The 19,513-nt window shown below is 38.6% G+C and overlaps 1 protein-coding gene across 1 annotated transcript in view; it reads right to left on the bottom strand.

Annotated features, from left to right (window-relative positions):
* The window catches only part of L3MBTL3 (L3MBTL histone methyl-lysine binding protein 3), an 81,430-nt gene that overhangs the window by 47,715 nt on the left and 14,202 nt on the right, over positions 1 to 19,513 (bottom strand). The window contains 6 exon segments of the mRNA XM_037392377.1: positions 1,453 to 1,557; positions 5,321 to 5,412; positions 7,726 to 7,810; positions 9,082 to 9,220; positions 10,223 to 10,382; positions 12,583 to 12,694. Of these exon segments, the coding sequence (XP_037248274.1) occupies positions 1,453 to 1,557; positions 5,321 to 5,412; positions 7,726 to 7,810; positions 9,082 to 9,220; positions 10,223 to 10,382; positions 12,583 to 12,694 (693 nt within the window).

Here is a 19,513-nt window from a genome sequence, read left to right as displayed (position 1 = left end):
GGAATACAAAAGCAAAGTTATTCTCAGTCTGAGTGCCTCCTCTTCTGGTGAAAGGAATTAACTAAAAGCTGCGTATCACCATTAGTGTTCAAAAACTTGTAAACTGTTCAACCCACATCAGAATAAAACAGAAAACCTAAATAAGAGCATGAATACATCCGACACAATCATGGACAAAGTGCAGTATAATGATGTTTTCAAGCTATCCTGATTAATCAATATGCAAGGAAGTACTCAACAGCAACTATGTTCAAACAGGCTCTCCAGAGAGATGAGCAGTCAGTGGAGGTATCCCCCAGAACTTCATTACTCACTGTAGTAGTAACTTAACCACTGAGAGGAAGAGGAAAAGCAGGACACAATCCCTCTCTCTCTACAAAAGTTCTCCACATCTTCCCAAGTGTCAAATGCCATAACTTTCTCGCAGTCATCAGTGAAATCTCTTGACATCAAGGTCACTCTATGTTATATTTAATTTATACTCTGACATAACTCTCAGTTTGCCATCTCCGAATTCTGTGGAATCCAGGTCATCCTGCAGAAAACATGACCCATCACTTAGGGCCGAGCACAAGGTACACAGGAAATACTCAACCACTGACATACCACCCGCAGAAAATGGAAGAGATATCCACAAAATGAGATATGGCTATGGGCCATGAAGAGATCTAGAAATGGGTACACAAAAGCCTAGGCTATTAACAGATAACTGTAAAACTACAGCTGCCTAAAATGCCAGTGATACAGAGCAGAGTACCTACCTAGTCCTGTTTCCCCATTTTAATTCACAAAACAAAACCCAAAAAGGATCCTTGGTAAACTATGTAAAAATTAATGTAAGGTATGTTTGAAAAAACATACAAAATGTAACTGAGAAACAGGTTCTCTTTTATACTACTAAGAGCAAACCAGCTATTCTTCAGGAAAATTATTTCATAAACTGCAGGAAAAAGACAAACTGAGGTTATACTGTATACTAACTTGTAGAAGTTGATGGTACAGGCAATTTCTAGAGGCCATCAGCCTTAAAAAATGTAGCACAACTACAACACAAGGAAGTGTTCCATATTTGCATCAGTGAAAAGAACACAACTGTAAATACTATCAAACTTCTGTAAACTGCTATATACCTGTTGTCATGTTTTTTCTACTTGTTTTCTCTTTTAAATATAGATTTAAACTACAAAATTACAGAAAAAACACAAATCATCCACCTTTTTCTCTAGCTGCATACATTAAATACATGTAAATAGCCACTGCAACGTGCTACTGGATATAGTCTTTACATGTCTGTCAGGCAAATTGACTACAGCATGATTAATTTAAAAGCCATCTTCCTACATACAGTTTCTTGTCTGCTTGTTAGGGAACAGCGAGCACTTTCAGCTGCTGCTGTTACGGTTCAGTCTTTCCTATAATCCCACACCACGGCTGCTCGCAGCCTCTGCTTACCTCAGCCACTGTGAGAACACAGTATATAGACTGGTGCTCAGGATCCACACCCTCCAGCTTCATCCCGACTTTGAATCCATTTTTGTTGTATGGGAAAGACTGATACTGCAATGGAAAAGAACAGTTTCAATACTTCTGAAAGAAGACCAGACAGACAGAGTATCTTTTTAAGGAAAAGAAAAATGATTATTTATTCTTCGTGTTTCTGAAAGAATTAATAAATCACTTTAAATAAGTTTTATATTTTTAAAAACATACAGCAGAAAAAGAGAAGTTGATGATAGTTTAAAAAACACATTGATAGTGGACTGACTTAAAAACTTGACAGTATGTAAAAAAATTACAAAGAATCAGCAAAAAAGTTAATCAAGGGAAAGGAGATATCATGATTTGCCCTCAACTTTTTTCACTAATTGTCAATAAAATACTTTAACAGTGTAATTATTTTTCAGCCTGTACAGTGACACTTTGAGACCTTCCTAGTGGTCATCATTCCTATAATAATCACAGCAATGATGCTCTATTTTACCTTTTCATTTCCACATCTCAGGCCATGAAAGATGAACTATAAGGCAGAAATATGAAAAATGTTTGTATATAGGGATGGCCTCTTTGATGACATTTTCTCCTTTACATGTTGAGTCCAGATTAGCTACTTTTCCAGGAATATTTTTGCATCACAGGAACACGACTACCTTTGTATCACATTACAATGAACCCAGGAGAACATCTTTCAAAAAAAACAGAAAGGGAAAATAAAGCTAGAATGGATGTTTAGCATTCCATTTATGCTGCTCCCTGCCCTCTGTTAAAGAAGGAAGGAAGGAAGCTAGTGATACTAAGGTTAAATTGGAGGGAATATAAGAAAAATAACTGGCTAAAACTGAAGAGTGTTTTCCACGGGTTAACAAATTCACAGCCAGTTTTTACGTCCCAAATGGTTACAGACAAAACACAGGAGAAGCATCTTATATTCTCCCCCTTCCTTCTGCTCCTGTCTAAAAGCTACACATGGTCCCTAGCCATCTGGGGTACCTCTGCAGTCAATGGAAACAGAAGGGTATCAAGGGAGGGAGTCAAGAGAGGTCTCACCTACTTGGAAGGAAGGAAATCCTCTCTTTGGTGGCTTTGGCTGCAACTGATACAACTGAATAATATAACTGAATAATAATTTTTTTAAAAAAAACAGTGCATGGTACAAGAGCAGGAATATGCAGTCAAGGGGAAGGGAAATGGAGCACTAGACCAGTTTAAATCAGCCTAACTTGGCCACCTAATAGATGGCTAACCACAACTCTAAGCTACCTAAAAACAGCTGAGATCATTTTGTAGATCTGGCTTAAGTATCAGAGAATCTGATGGCAGTACATGCATTTGAAAAGCTATTTCATCCTAACATCAACACACTTAACGTTTTTATTATCAATGAAAGTGTAATGAAGTTACACTATGCATAATTCTGGATACTTCCTCCAGAGGAATAGAAAAGCTAAGCTTTTTTTTAAAATCAATAAACTGAGATGTTTCAAGTTCATCTTGGTGCACACACTTGTAGCTAATGCCATCTGTATCATAAATACCTTACAGATAAAAAACCTCAGTGGAAAACTGAAATGCTGGAAATACTGACACGTTGAGGAACAGTGGCAAAAAATGTAAGTGAGATTTTGCAAAAGCTAGCACAAATAAAATTACAAAGAAAGGAGACAATTAGAAAATCACAGATCTGTTTATTCTTTCATTATTATAATAAACATTACTGTTCAAATAATACAAAATTCTACAAACAACACACTAAAAATTAAGCAATCATCACACACACATTTCCTGAAATTTAAGACATGAATTATTCAGTATTCTTCCCACTGTCAACTCTAAAACTTCTAAGGCAACACAATCTTTAGTTAGGTTTCTGCTACAGCAAAATAACAGGCAACTTTCAGAAGACTAATAACTTTAATACTATTTCAATTTTGTGCATTATTCTCAATATATCACACAAGGTAAAGCTATGACAAATTTAGTAAACATACAGTGTCTTCACAACAAACATTTAAAGATACTTTATAAGGAAAGACACAAGAACAAAACAAGGGTAAAGGTAAAAGGAGTCAGCAAATGAGCAGATGGCAGACTGAGGATTAGAAATGTTTATATATGGTAGAAGAACATACACAAGACTCAAAAGATTACATCAAGGGAGTTGGAGATTGAAAAAAACGAAATTCAAAAGTCAGTGATTTTGTTTTACTGGAGCAATAACAGCTTGTCAGTCACAGCCTAGAAATTACTCTAAGATTTACCAGGAAGTGGCAAGGACTCTCCATTATCTTCACCATTCCTAACTAAGGGTACAAAAAAGGTTGTGAGAAGTACTGCTTCTGAACTGGAAAAGTAAGAGAAAAAAGAGTAATTCTCACAATCCAAACTGAAATCAAGGATTCAAAATTGGTGGTGAAGTTTGGGTTTGTTTTTTTTTTAACATTAATATCCTGTGGCTTGCTTGTCCATCTGTAAAATGGAGGAATATTACCTGGTCACTTCTGAGTGTTATTAAGAACTCCATCTCCACTACAGGCTTTAAATACTGCACGCTAAATAAAACCCCAGAGTCACCCCTGGGCTAAAGAATTTAAAAGAATATATTAAATAAGATGCACTGAATGAGAAAGGTATGCTGTGGAGAAAAATAAAGGAAAAAGTACATCATCACGTAAGTCTACACTTTACCACTATGTTCAGTACCCAGAAATGCTGGTGTATGCCTGTGTGCCACAAGAGCACTCCACGAACTTCAGACAGGCAGAGCAATGCTTTGTAAATCTACCTTCCAGACAGAGACACTAGTTATGCAGATATTTTTTTTGTTATTTTTTAAACAGTATCTAGCACAGGGGGATATAACTAAGGATAGTCAAATAATTATTGTTCTTGCATCTACAAATCTATGGTTTCTGTACATTGCAATTCTCGTTCTTTACTTTCGTACCTATTTTTGTACCTCAGTAACGTCTAAAAGCACCAATTAAAGGTCATCATTACACGCACATGTAAACTGAAAAGCTAATCCTGCACAAAAGATGTAATAGTTGAAGTATAAAGCAAACAGAAAGAAATGGATGCAAGAACCAGGCCACAAATAAGACCAGAATTATTAAAAAATAATACAGGATACACATAGCAGAAGTACAGTAGCTGAGACATGTTCAAATTTTTTGCCAGGTTTTGCAAGAAAAGAGAACAACATGGAAGTTTTGTGGATTTGCATACAGAGCTCTCTTCCAAGCAAGAGAGACGGCACTAGAGAAAGCACTGAAATGACAAATGACAAAGACTACCATAGCAGGCAAAGGACAAGCCAAGAGATGATGATGTGACATCCAATCAGATGACAGGCAAAATGGGAACAAGCCAAACCATTATCTGCTGTAACAAAATATCATGTCAGCAGGAGTGCAAAAAGACAGGTAATACAATCAAAGCAACAAGCCAAAAGATGACCTTTGTACCACCTTTCTAAACATATTTAGAGAGAACTATATGAAATGAAAAATAAAGAAGGTACGTATCAGCTTTTCAGCTTCAGACATCAAAAGGAAAGGCTAGAACTTGCAGGTTTTGGAAAAGCATCTGCTTTCTGTAGTCTCAGTTGACAGTATTCATCTACAACTATAGAATCTCTGAAAAAGCAGAGAAAAATAACTAATTTCACACATCCCAACTATCTTGATTGCTGATGGACAGTGTTATTTTAGTCATGTAGGTTTCCCCAGAGAAGTGTAAAATCCCCCAATTTTTTTTCTAATTCATTTCCTAGAAATTTCATAATCTTAGGTGGTTGACTGATTTGAACTTCAGAAGGTCATACCTCTTTAAAAAGCTTAGTAGGTACTGCAATAGCCTTTTCTTCCTCCAGGTAAGATGCCCAACACCATGCTTGCCTTCCTTTAGAGGGCACATCTGTAAAGCACACAATAGCAAAAGAATTATGCAACCGTTAACTTCTCAAGAAAAGAAAAAACAAACAACACAACACTTTGAAGCTTACAATATACCCAGCTCAAATCTACATTTTATTAAAAGCATTCATGGTGTGTCTCAGGACTTATTTCAGGAAAAGTAGTAGCTCTGTATGTTTAATGGCACCAGGAACATGACTGTTCCTGGTTTGTACAGAAAGGTTTCCAGCAGTTCAAATCTTGATTAGCAACAAGAAAACGCTCTTTCAGGTGACAAGAACAACTTTTGAAGTACTGCCGCCTGTCCCTTTTCCCTTATTGCTCAGAAGCATCATTAAGAGACAACTTGCAAACGTGTAAAAAGATCAGCTCACATCACAAAGTAGCCCAGTATATTCAGGTTTTTTTCTGAGAATTTATTTTCCTGGAAAGCATTTTAAACTGGATAGTACTCATGACATGCTTGTTAAATCACAGTTCAAATACTTAACAGAATTCAGAATGTTTGTAACCTACTCCATCACTTTGTAGTTTGATGTTTTTGGGTGGAGAGGCAGTGATTTAACAGTAATTTCTACAAGCCATCAAAACTGACACTGGTGCTTTTTTCCTCACATCATGTCATTAGCATAGGACAAAACCCACCAGTTTCAGGTTTGTTTATACAGTATAAACACTCGCTTACACTTGCATAGTAATTGTAATACTGGCTACAGTCCAACTCAGTATTGGTTACAGTCACATCAGTAAGTAACAGTTTTTAGGTTTTGAAAATAAGGCACTAACTACACTGGCAAAAGCCAGGAACTTCAAAAACAGATGGCTTGTGAGGCTGGCCATGTATATATCTACTTTCATACACCTCCACTCTGCTCTACTGATCTTCACCTAAAATGCCTCCTCTGCTCACGCAGTTCAGCATTTCAGATCAGAACCTCATGCTGCCAGGAAGATTCCTCACAGTTCACGGTCTGATTCTGGCTTGATCCTGACTGTGGGCTACTCAACAAGAGAAGTAAGTCCCTTAAGTAACAGTCTGGCTAAGCATTTTTATGATTAAAATGTGAACTGCAAAAACAGTGATGCCAAACTCTCCTAAAGAAAGCTGATAATGTAACCAAAAGATAACAAATTTCAGAATGACAGCAACTGCTCAACACTATTAAAGCACATTAATTTTATTTGTGATTTCCCCAGGTTTTATCTATTCCATTTAATAGATGTGTTGCTCAGCACAATAATACACAGTTATGTGCTTGGTTCTGAATATAAACTGGTCTTTTATACTAAATCTTTTGTGCTCAACTGACATTTTCCCAAATAAAAACCCACAAGAAATCTGTATAGATCATTCTGTCGGTGGACAGCAGTGATTTCCATAGAGCATCAGCTTTGTGCTTGTATCTCACACACTTATCACCTCAGCTTTGGAAACAACTGTAGAAATATTTTTTTTCTTTCAGGAGTAATTGTATCTTGGGAGGGAGATCTTCCGTGACTTTTATTTGTGGCATCTTCAATCAGTATTTCACCTGCCTAGTGTGCAGCAGAGCTACTTGGAGCTCTGTGCCGATTAGTGGCTCAGCAACTTCTGGTAATGGCTCCTAGTCTACAACAACAAACTCTTTGGAGGGCAAGATGTAGGCTTGTGCTTGGTGTACCACTGAGGTATAATAGCTGCTGATTCTCCAATTCTTCCTGAAAGTATCTATCATAGAAACGGCTTGAAAAAACAGCACTCATTTAAAATATGTTTTATTATGCTGCTTGATGCAGCGTATGTCCCTTTGGACTGATTATAGGAATTATTCCTAAACAGTTCCATAAATATGTCTATTTCCAGCACATACAGTAGATACAAAATTGATCTCCAAGGAAACAAAAGCAAACTTTTACTTCTGCTTAATACATGCCTTTCAACATCTGGGAATGCAATGGGCCTGACTCCCTTTAATACCGGCACTCTTTAGAGGGATGAAAAAAAACCTTACAATTCACATCAGTTACATTTACACTCACTGTATCCTCCTCCATGCTGCCAGAGGTATAGAAACTGTCTCTTTGTAAAATGTACTCAATTTCCAAGTGATGGGTTTTTTTTTTTCCCCAGTTTTTACTTCGTTCTCTCAGTTCTTCAATCCTTAAAACTTAATTGCTATAAATAACACTGGCACTCTCTTTTTACAGAATTGAAAAAAAGTATTCAATAGGGAATACCAATGCAGTGCAACAATGCTAGCAATTCACAGTAAGAGATGTGTATTATCTAAAATATTGATAGCTGAGATTTTTTTTTTTTCGTAATCTAACTTACTTTGTTTCAAAACTGTTATTTCCCCTTTCCTTTTTCTCCTGGCTCTCTGTGAGACTCTCAAGATCCTTCCTTCAGGTTTGTCCTCCTAAATTAAAAAAAAAAAAAAAAAAAAAAAAAAAAAGAGTACAGTAACCTCATTATTTCAGAAGTCTAGTACAGTACAAATGGAGACACTCAAGGTTTAACTGTGACTTCATTTAAATGGCGACATAGCTCTCCCATATCTCAAACAAGCCTGCAGATATCTAATAAAAACAAAGCAAGCCATCAGTGACAAATCACAGCAAACATGGTGAAAATGACAGACAGAAGGACTCTTTAACACCAGGCACTCAGCCAGCCAGCCTTGCCTAAGCCAGGGACAGATCACGGAGCCTTCGGCAGTCCCCACTGAGCTGGAGATAAATAGCACTATCCCTGATATGTTCATGCTTCCAAAATAATTTAAAGGAAAACCTCTCAAGCTTTAGTCTGCCTCTTTCAAATGTACAATTGCCTTACTAAATAGAAAATGGCACTGATCCTTTTTATTTATGCCACTGTTTGTGTATTATCAATTTTGTTAGCACCTGAATAGATGAACAAAATAACTACTCATTTGAGAGGGCAGATGCATGGAGGCAAAGAAGATATCCCCTGACTTCTGTCTAACATACAGCTATACAGATTGCTACGAATTCCCTTCTGACAAGTCTAGCATCTTCAGCATTTTGACAATTCTGTAGTTGCAGAGGTCTCCCCTTCTCCCTCACAACTGTGCTCCTCCCAGCAGTGTCACAGCAGGAAAACAAATATTATGGCAAGGTACTGTGTTAAGTTTATTCTAAAACGAAGAATAAATCCAAAAGGAGAAAAACAAAAGATGCCCCAAAGCACGTTACACTGCAACACAAAACAAAACCTTTAGCTATGATTTTCTAAGACAAATTACACTAAGAAAATCAAAAGTATTCTCTTCTTAACTGTAATGTAGCTTTCTTTGTAAATAAATTATTGGTCTACATCATTTATCCATGTGCAGAGTGACAAAGTAACAGGTGTTGGGAAATATGTACTCCTGCTTTTCTATGCTGAAGACGTAGCAAGCCTAGGTTAGTATCATTTAAATTCTTTTTTGTTCTGTTCTTAAAAAAAGGAGGAAATGAGATAAAAAACAGCTCTTATCAGTTCATTGTCAATAATTACCATTTACTGATGAGGCATAATTGACTTGGTAAGTGAACCAACTATTACTGCAACTCTGACAGAGTGATGTCATTACTTCTCTTTGTAAACTAATGAAGTTACTGGCATTGCAATGTAAGGCAAAACTCCCACCAAAATACTCGCAGGAATGGGTTTATGACGCATACTAACAATTTCATCGGGATTCTCTTTCTTCTCCCCATCATCCCTGGACTCTTCTTTGAGAGGTAACTTTGCTTTTCTTTTCCGAATGCCTTTGGAATCATCTTCCCCATTGCATTCCATGCTGGGCTTTTCCTCCTTTGGTTCTCTATTACAACAGTAACACAATGACACAAAGCCAGTATTACTTTACTTCTCATATTCTTAAAACAAGTAAAAAGTGAGTAAATCTGAAGGTCAGGTGTTTGAAGGTCCCAAGGTATTATACCAAATAAATTCTTAGAAATTCTACTGAAAATTACAACTGTCAGAATTAATCTGGAAGACACGCAATAGCAACTGCAAAAGGAAAGCTGTCAGCTTACCCTGAACAAGTTCTGTGTGTTTTAAACAGTGTGTCTTTTCCCATGTACCATCAAGTCTCACAGAGAAGCAAACTGTGAAATGTGCAGGACTGCAGGGCAGTTTACAGAAAGGAAAGCAAAGGTAATTGTTAAGACTGACAAATCCAATTGGAGAAAGCTGGTATGTGACTGTGCTAAACAAGCAATCAGAACAGAAAACTTTGAAGCAATTAGCTAAAATTGAAGGAAAATGCACAAAATCATAGATGTTAAAAACTGCCATAATGCAGTAATATGCAATACAGAATGGACATACTAACACAATCCTTCCTATATGATGACATGAACTGCACTAGCTGAAAGAAAAGGAACTGAGATACTACAGTATGCTCATGTTTTCACTCACTGTCATCTATAACAGAGCTCTTGTGTTTAATTATAATTAACTTATCACAACAACCATCTCATTACTGATTATCTTAATTCCAATGATTATGGAACAGGGTGGGAGTCTGACACTGATGCATGCATTCCATAGACTGTTTTACTGCCTGCATCTGACAGCAGAACACAGCACACTGAGCAAAAAAAGTCTGCCTTCAACATCAGTGTTAGACAAAACCAAATGTTGTTAACACATTTACTGGAAAAACAGTGAAAGAACATTATAAACCAATGAAGACTCACCAAAACATGGCTGCTTAACATCTCCCTTTGCCCCACCGTTAATGTTTTATCCCACCACTTTTATCTCATGCTGCATTTATGCCAAATTCTTTGTTTCTATGCTTTATAATAGCACCTACTTGTTTTTTACTTGCTGGGCACATTTCTGGCTGCAAAATTTCCCTTCAGGAACAAATTCTTCTATGGTACCATAGCGGTAACAGTTTTCACAGAAAACAAGTCCATCCATTTTTGCAGTTTCCTTCAACTTTGTGGGGATCCCTGTCTTTTCTGAAAAGGCTGCACAATGAAAAAAGTAATTTCACTTAGGTAGAGCTGATACATTTCCAACCATCCTCAGCAGGCCTCGCCAAGCAAACAGAAAAATAGAAGTCACATCACTCTTGTTAGGATGAAGGACTGGGAGTTAGTGTCTCTATGGAGTCCTTATTCCTGACAAGCAAGCTGGGTTTTCATATTGCAGTACAAGAGAGAGGAATCCACTGATTTCATGCTTCTGTCATCAGTGGCACATTGACACTGCTTGATATGGCTGCTCGTGGAAGGAGTGAATTTTGTGACAGGCAGGCACCATGCTGACTGCCCACACTGCATGGCATCCACCTCATCTCCTGCTGACATGCCTCATTTTTGACCTATGTATAAGGTCATTTGGGAAAAAGGTTTGGGGGGAGTTATCTTTCAATAGGTGAACTTATTTCTGGAAGTAAATCACTGAGTATATTGCACAGTCTCTCACAGCAGTAGCTATTGTTCAGCCTGCCTGAGGTCTACCAGAAGTAAGAAAATCACTAATATGTAACAAAGAAATTTTCAAATACTAAGTTCGTCACTCCTCCTAAGCTACAATTTCCCCACAGTAAGCATGTAGCCTATGAGAGGATGCCATTTCTTTCACTCACAGGCAAGTATGAAGCACTGTCAGGTTCTCCAACTTCTAGACCAGTTTGCTGACTTCGCACCCCCCGAAAAGGCAAATTTCGAGTCACAAATTATTCCTCTTCCTTGAGCACTGTGCTGTCTTCGAAAGCTGAGGCTAATGAACTCGTGTGCAGACTATCTCCACTAGAGAAATATACAATTTATGTGCTCTATTTACACTCCAGCATCATTAGTGATTCAAAGCAACTATTTCCTCTCACAATGGAAAATTTTAGCAATATTTTTATTTCTATTAAATTAATCAAGGACAGTGTAAGGTAGTAGTAGGACGCTTACTTGGTATTTTTATGTGTCCACAAACACACATTAATACAGTAGCAACATTATATTTTTGTTAAGGTTTACCAGACCATAGGGGATGAAGTTGTACGCTTTACTGTAGATAACCGATCTCTCAGTCTGAGGAGAGAGCCTGTTGTGCTACTATGCTCTCACACTGTTGCTTGCCACTATCATCACAGATTTGAATCTTGAATAACTATCATTGCCTTGGAGACAGACCTACAGAACAGAGTAGCTGTGGTCTGAAGCTTCGGACTTCACATCTGAGGCATTACTTTCTCACTGGTGTAAATGTTTCATCTATTCACAAAAGTCACATGACAATTAAGGCTTAGTGGTGGGGGAGTAGCAAAAGAAAACCTTCACTGACTTTGTTTATCATGCTGACCCCAGTGATTATTAAACCATAATTCTGAAGTCTGCTTTTCAAAGGACTTATAGAATGTAGATTTTAAAAGAAAATTGATAAAATATAGTATCAACAAGGAAAAAAACTAAGTAGTTGTAAGAAATTGCAAAACCAGTTGTATTCTCTGTCACACTACTCCATCATTGCTGGAGTCAGTGTATCAAGATTTTTCAGAACTTATGACAATGTAAACCAACTTCCCTTGAACAAAAAAGGTGCTTTCTTATATCTGTATTTTAAATCCAGGAACCACCTTATCTGGTAGACAGATACTAAAACTATTAGAACTTTATCATTCAATAAAAATATAAATGGTTAATACACACTAATTTTAATACTGTAAAAAAGCATAGTCAGCAGGAGCAAGGCAACAGTGCAGACATATATTGACATCAGTGGCAGCAGCTGAGCAGCAGCCAGTATCATGTGAAGCCAGTTTACAGCGTGTGGTACTTCAGTCACAAATGATCTGCAGGCACTTAGTAAAGTCTGCAGGCAGATGAGTAACATCTAAAAAATTCTCAATATTTTCCAGTAAGAAATTTTGCAAATTAAATAGAGCGAAAATACAGATTCTAAACTTAGAAAAAATTACTGTTAGAAAAACTGTGGCTGTAACTGAGCTTCAGATGTTTAACAGTGGAATTGTTTCCTTTTACCTTAAAATGCATTTATTTTTATACTTATCACACCCTCAAGAAACAGGTTAACATCATAAGTGATACTCTGTGTATTAAAGCAAGTAAGGTTTTTCTGTTTTGTTTTGGGGGGCAATCTTTAAAGAAAAGTGATATATTAAACAAAATACAATCTACCACAGAAAATGTTTACTGCCTTTGAACTGACCTTCTTGAGCAGTTGGAACCATCCAGGTTGTGGTAGCAGTTGCTTTTTTAACACTTTCCATCTCAGTTTCATCTGTAATCACTTCCAGGGCCCCAAATTCATTCACTCTAAACTGTAAGACAAAACAAATAGCAAAAATTAGTAAAAATGTACTAAAAAAATTAGTAAAAATTTACTAAATACTCTCTTACGGCATCTTCTTCCATTCACTAAGAAGTAGAAGTTTTTACACAGTGTCCTCACCATATTACCCAATTTCTATGTGTTTCTGCTTATCCCCAAGGAATTGGAAACAAGCCTTTCTTGCTTCTATCAAGCAAAATGCAAACTCATTTTGTTATGTAAAAATACTAATTTGCAATAGATATTGATATAGATGCCTCCACACGGAGATTGATATCTAACTTACATGGAAGAATCAAAAAATCGATAAAAGAAATGAATGGGAAAATCTCCTAACCATATGCTTTTTATTGCATAAAAGGAAAAAGGAACCAAACATCAAATACAAATGCTTCACAGAGTACAGAAATTACAGCACCCTCCACAAACACAGTACTTCTCCGCTGTAAAGTGCATATAAACAAACATCTCAAGGCAGTTTACGAGCTGGTTAATTACACGCTGAACGTGATATTACTGTCAGCCAGAAGCAAGGCTCAACAATACCCCAACACGCTGTGCTTCCACAGGAGCACCAGCAGTTATATCCATCCCGCTGCCAGCAGAGAAGCATCTTCCAAATGCCATAATGATTACAGCGCTACCAGAGAAAAACAGACTTCAGCTTCCCAGTCACTACGTGGTCTGCAGGCCCAGCTGGTTACAGGGGTTGAACTCAAGGCAGTGTTTTGTCCCCAGTCACCTGCTCTGAGCAGCGAAGGGGTGTAACTCTCTGAGCTCTGCCACAGAGGACAGGTCTCTAGCAGTGAGGTACTCTCACCAACAAAGATCAACAGGAAAAATCAGGCCTGAGACAGCCTTTGAAAGCTCCTCGGCACCCACCTGCAAGTATATTCCTTCAGGGCAGTAGCATGAAGCCTAATTCTGTTTCTCTGCTCAGGCAACCCTATCTTGGGAAAATGAGAAGGGGAACAATTGCCTGGCATGACATGGATCTTCGCTGTACCTCTGGAGGCTGCAGCATGGGTCTCTCCTGCTCACTTTGGAGCCTGCTATGGTACAGGACTGAAAGCAAGCCATTCCGACTGAAAGCAAAGGTGAGCCCCATGGTGTACATACCACAACAGTGTGCTTTCACTAAGACAGTCCTTCCAGCTTTAGCATCTGCAAAGAGCCACCGGTTCCTAAGGAATGCAAGCAGCTCAGAAATAATAAGCTAAGGGGAGGGAGAAAAAGAAGAGGAGGACCTCACACAGCCATACGATTTCTGGAGCCAAGACCTTTACTTGCACTCAGCTACACGCACAACAGATACACAAGTGGAGACAAACTGTCGATACATCCATCTGGACTGAAAGAGCAGGAGTTCAGCTTCGAAAGGCAACCAAATGCAATTAACACCATGTGCTCATACTCCAGTTTGTGGACAGACATCCATGCTGTTCCACCCAAAGAAAAGCAGTGGAGTTACCATTCAGAAGAGGATCCTCATGTCTTACAGCTGACTTAGGCACCCAGCCTGGATCCTATTTTGGTTAAGTTCGTTTCTGCTATTGGTGCTTTGCTGCTTCTGCAACAGGTGGATGCCGGAGGGAAAACCTTCCTTGCTCCCAAGAGCTCTAACTCTGCAAGAGCTGGCTTAGCAAGCAGGCTGCGAGCACAGACTAAAACACAGTGCTGCAGCCCACTGACCGACAGGTCGCAGAGAGGTTACTAACCAACTTCTGGAAACGTTCTCCTGCACCTTCACACAGTATCAGCCAGAACATACATACACCAAAGGTACTTCTGAACACTCAATTATACCTGGGATATTTCTGCATGATCCAAATGATGTTCAGCCTTGACACTATACATGCTTTCCTCCTCCACTGGGTCCTCCTGGGGTATACAAGTATGTCACCCTAGCTAGCGCAGCGAGCCCCCAGCCCTTCTGGATTCAGAGGGCTGACTCATGGCAGCAAGAGCTGAACTGGATGTGAGAGCATTAAGGAAGCAGCTCTGAAGCAGTTGGGCCACCACGCTATGACGGACTCAGTGATGGAGAGTAACCACGTGCTACTGCCTTAGAAGGCGGGAGGGTGTGACAATGCTACCGGGCCGCTGCCTCGTCTGACCTCTGTATCTCCCATTTTTGCCTGCAGCCTCCCCTTTATCAGTGCCAGAGGCCTCCAGCTCCTGTTCAGACAGACCTGAAGCAGGTATGTCTGCTTTTGCCCACTGCTTCCCCAGCTACAGCTTCAGCACAATTGCGCATGCTGAGCTCTCCATAGCTGACTGGAAAAATGCCTCAGACCCGGGGAGTTGTACTCTGGTTTTAGCTGTGGAGGAAAAGCAACGAAAAACTTGTGACAGAGGTTAATTGCTTAAAAACAGGATAAATAGATGTACAGAGCAGCATGCTGCACAAAGCCATCACAGGATGAGAGCTGCCACAGCAATGTGCCAACTAGTGTCTACTGTTGGAAGCATGACAAAAAAGAATCTAGATTAATGGTGGTTTATGTGTCTATGGAAAAATTTAACACTTTCCTAAGTCTCTTCTACTAAGAAAGCACATGACAAAAAAACTAAAGGTAAAGGTTCTGTCATAATTTCCTCTATTTTTGGTGATCCAAGACAAAATATAGTAAGAGGAGTCATGCCTTAGACTTCCCTAGGTGTCCTGACAGTCTGAAATTTCACAGCAGTTGATAGAGAGGGAAGGAAACAGTGCCATTGAGCTAACTTCTGAGGATGGATCCATAGCTTTCTGAGAAGTAAAAACTTGTTTTCGAGTTACAAAAGTCTTTAAATAAATACACAAATTTGCATTGGATGGAAGGACTTTCCTTAAACCTGTCCTCATTAAAGCAAACGAAGTCAGGCCATTATCAAGTACTTTTTAAGTAATCTCACAGAGAAGCCTGATTTTTGTCCCTTCAGTGTTTAAAAGAGAATAAATTATAAAGCTTGTTGGGTATGAATTTAATCCACTTGACTTCTGTCAAACGCCTGTTTGCAAATTTTAAGTAACCTCTTCAGAAGATCATTCTCTATCCCACCCGATGGAACCAATGGTCTTAAAAGGTCAAAAGGCAACAAAGAAGAGAATGAGACCTCAACAGCTTTCATGAGCAAATCCACAGTAAGATAAACAGGAATAAATATAAATAAATAAATTTGGATAGAAAATCTAACTTTCAAAGTTTCATGTACAGGTGAGCAACACAGGCAAAAAATACACATTTTCAAGTTACTGCAGGTCTTTTCACACAAAGATGTCATAAACTGAGTTAGCTGGCAGGATGAGTCCAACTATTAATGGGCAAGCATAATGGGCAATCAGAAGGATCAAAAGGAAATTAAACAGTAGCTTCCACCTAAACATCAATAAGAGATTCCTTCTACTCAGAGCTGAGATACATTTTCACATTCTTCGGAAACGATGCCCTGATATACCAGGACTTCAGTTTATATGACTGTTAATTTAATCCCCAGGAACACTTCAATATTCATTCAACCAATAAAGAACACACTGAGGGAAACCAAGGCTTAAATAAATAATAATCAAGCATTATACTTTCTGAACCATTTTTGTCTGTCCACATGCAAAGTTCTTCTACAGGAATCAAAACTACTATGAATAAACATTTTTTTTTTTTAAATTAAAATTGCACTAAAATTTATACAGGACTGGAATAAGTATCATAAGTCACTCAGAAGAAGCCTTTGATTATTGCAGGCGATAGTATAATACAAAGTATTTCATAAATGTTTCAGATACAATGGAGAAGCAGCCAGATTTTCTGTTACAAGTGCCTCCACTCAAAGTCCATTCCTAAATGTTTTTCTCAAAAAACCTTCTTGTAACTTTTCATTTACATCTATTCATAGCCAGTTTATACCCATTTGTTCCTAGCCCAACATTACCCTATGGATTACACAGCTCTAGTACCCTAGCACTTACTCTCCAGGTATACATTTGAAGCAAGGAATGATGTATCCCGAAACCTGACTTTATTAGGCTAAGCACAAGCGCCTTCTGTTCTTCTTATGAAAATGGTGCTCCATCTTCTTCATCAGCCCATCATTCTTTACCCACCATGTACTGGGCTCAACCATGCAAATTCACTTTTTCTCAGTGAACGTAACTAATCATAACACCGCAGGTGGGCTTCTGCTGTCCCTCCTCCAGTGGCTTTAGGACCTTTCCATTTCTAATGAAAGATCTTTGCTTTATCATGCAGGCTGGAAGGCACTCTGTAGTTTTATGTAGGGGAAATTATATGCTAAAAGAGCTTTCAGTTCTCTTTCTCTACATTTTATTAAAATACTCTTTGTATTTGTCACTATGCGGGATAAAAATAAACTTGCACACAATGTGAAATGTCTACTATATTGCAGATTAACTCTTAGAAACTCCAACCTATTGGGAAGTAATACGTACATCTAGTTTAAAATCAAGTCCCCACTGTTGGATGTGTCTAATTCAGAGCATCACAGATCAGAGTACCTTCATTTGCTGTTACTTGTGCTCTTTTAAGGGTATACAAGATCTCATTAGTACCCACAGAGATCAAATCAGAATAAAGGCTGCTATTGTTTTATACAAGGTAAAAATATTACTTGGGAGAACAGGTAGAAATAAAAAGGAAGAAAAAGCAAGAACAAATGAAGTGCAAAGGTGGAAAAAGAAGAAAAAAATCCCACACATCTTAATGCAGCTTTAAAATAAATTAGAAAAAACAGCCAACACTACCATCTACTGGGCAACATAAGGACAGAGTTCATTGCAATAAGGACAATTGCATTCTGAAAGTAACTTCAGGAACAAAATTTATCCTGACCCCACAACAATGTGATTGTGGACTAGCTCAGACGAAACCTGCAAAATTTCTATCATTAGTTACTTTATGCCTATGAAGTAACTAAACTTAAAGTAGCAGAGTTATACAGCAGTCTGTCAAGAGGACCAACACCTGGGAGTCCAGTGATACAAGCCAAAGGACTACACTCCGATCTCTGGTTAGCAAACAGTTATTCTCATTCTTGATTTTAATCACCGTTTATTCACAATGATTTCAACGGGACTGCTCAGATAAATCAGAGCCTTTCTGGCATCTTACAGCTCTTCCTCTCTTTAAAGCAAAGGAATTGCCTAAAGACACTCCATTGTCCAGCTGCATCTTGCTACCTGCCAAACTATTTTTTACATATTACTTGACTAAGTTAGTAAATGCCAGAACTTGTTCACTGAACCATTCTCCTCTTCTCTCTGTGTGTGACACAGTCTTTACATGCACAATCCACAGAACTCCTGCCCTAGGCAGGGGCTGGACAGCATTCAGAAAACGAGGCAGCTCTTGGGTATTTTTATATTCTTTCTTCAAGCAATAAAGCCAGTCTTATTTACTCTACACGGTTGGAAAGTAGAATGACTGTTTATTCTCTTTTTAAAAATCCCACTGAAATAACAAAGAGCATGTATCTAAAAAAGCTTTAGGCACTCTAGCAATTACTATTACCAAGCAGTGCAAACTAATTCCTGAAACAAAACGTCTGTTCTCAGCCACTTACAATAGAGCATAAAAATATCTCTTCCCAGCTCTTCATCCTTCTGAGTACTCTGCTCCCAGCATATTTCAAAGCACTCAGTAACCACGTGATCCATGATGCTTGCCTGGTCACAAAATTTTGACTCTTTCAGCGACAGAGAAGGTTATGGGAACGTGTTTCTGCTCCAAACTATTCACTTTCTTTAGTGATGACAAGGGATCCAGCCTGCACACTCCTGCTCTGTAAGTACGGCCAAAGACAAAAAACTGAAGTAGGACCCCAGGCTACTTAGGGCTCCCTAAATCATAATCAGCAGAGATTAAATTTCACACCATGACCAAGGGACAGGGACAAGCACCACCACCACACCACCACCAGTGGAATGATGCTGTCAGCAAGAAAGTCAAGCACTTCAAACAATCTTCGATTGATTTTAAGATGCTTCAGCAACACTGCATTAGCCCAATTCTGAAGTAACAAAGACGACAGAAAATTTGCATCCAAAAGGAACAGGCTTTTTCCTATCTGGGCAGGAACAAGCAGGAAAGGATTACTATCAAATTACAACCTTCCCCCCTCCCCTACCTCGCAAAAAAAACCAACCAGGAACATTCTCTCATCACTTCTGGACTGAAAGCTTGGGTACCATCAGAAAACATATACCTTTACCAAGACAGACTGACATTTCCCCAGCAAACCGCTGATACCTCAGTCTTGTCTGCAGTAACGTTTATCTACTTTATTCTTAGACAGTCCTCAGGCTCTTCCAAACTCCCTCCCTTGCCTTGAGTGCTCAAGAATTATCTTACTACCAGAGGGCTTCTCAATGATTTCTCTCCAGTCTCAGTTGCCTTATTATCTCCACCTCAGTAGGAAACTGCAGCTAAACACACTTTCTTAAGGTGACAAATAAATCAGCGACAGAGCCAGAAGCCAATATGACACTTATTGATCCAGAAGTTGGACCTTCAAAGCAATTCTGGCTCGGAATTATTTTGGCCAGAATATTTCTAGGTACCAAACACTAATATCTCAAGGGGAACCCAAGCAAGTGACGAACAAAAAATGAATGGCCATCTGCCAAAGTTTTGGTTCCAGTGAGTTGTTCAGCACCGCACAGGAAGGCTGTGGTAGAAGCAAGTGCAGCACTAAGCTTTCCTGTGTGGGATTTACCTGCATTAATCGCAAAACTATTCCTTTTCCTTCCTGAAATCCTCTGGCCAGTTATTTATAAATCTAACAGCATCTACAGCAAATGACAAAGTAGATT

This window comes from Falco rusticolus, chromosome 6 (genome assembly GCF_015220075.1).
Source record: "Falco rusticolus isolate bFalRus1 chromosome 6, bFalRus1.pri, whole genome shotgun sequence".
Classification (NCBI taxonomy): domain Eukaryota; kingdom Metazoa; phylum Chordata; class Aves; order Falconiformes; family Falconidae; genus Falco; species Falco rusticolus.
Note: the sequence above shows the minus strand (reverse complement) of the source record. Positions and strands in the feature narration are given on the sequence as shown.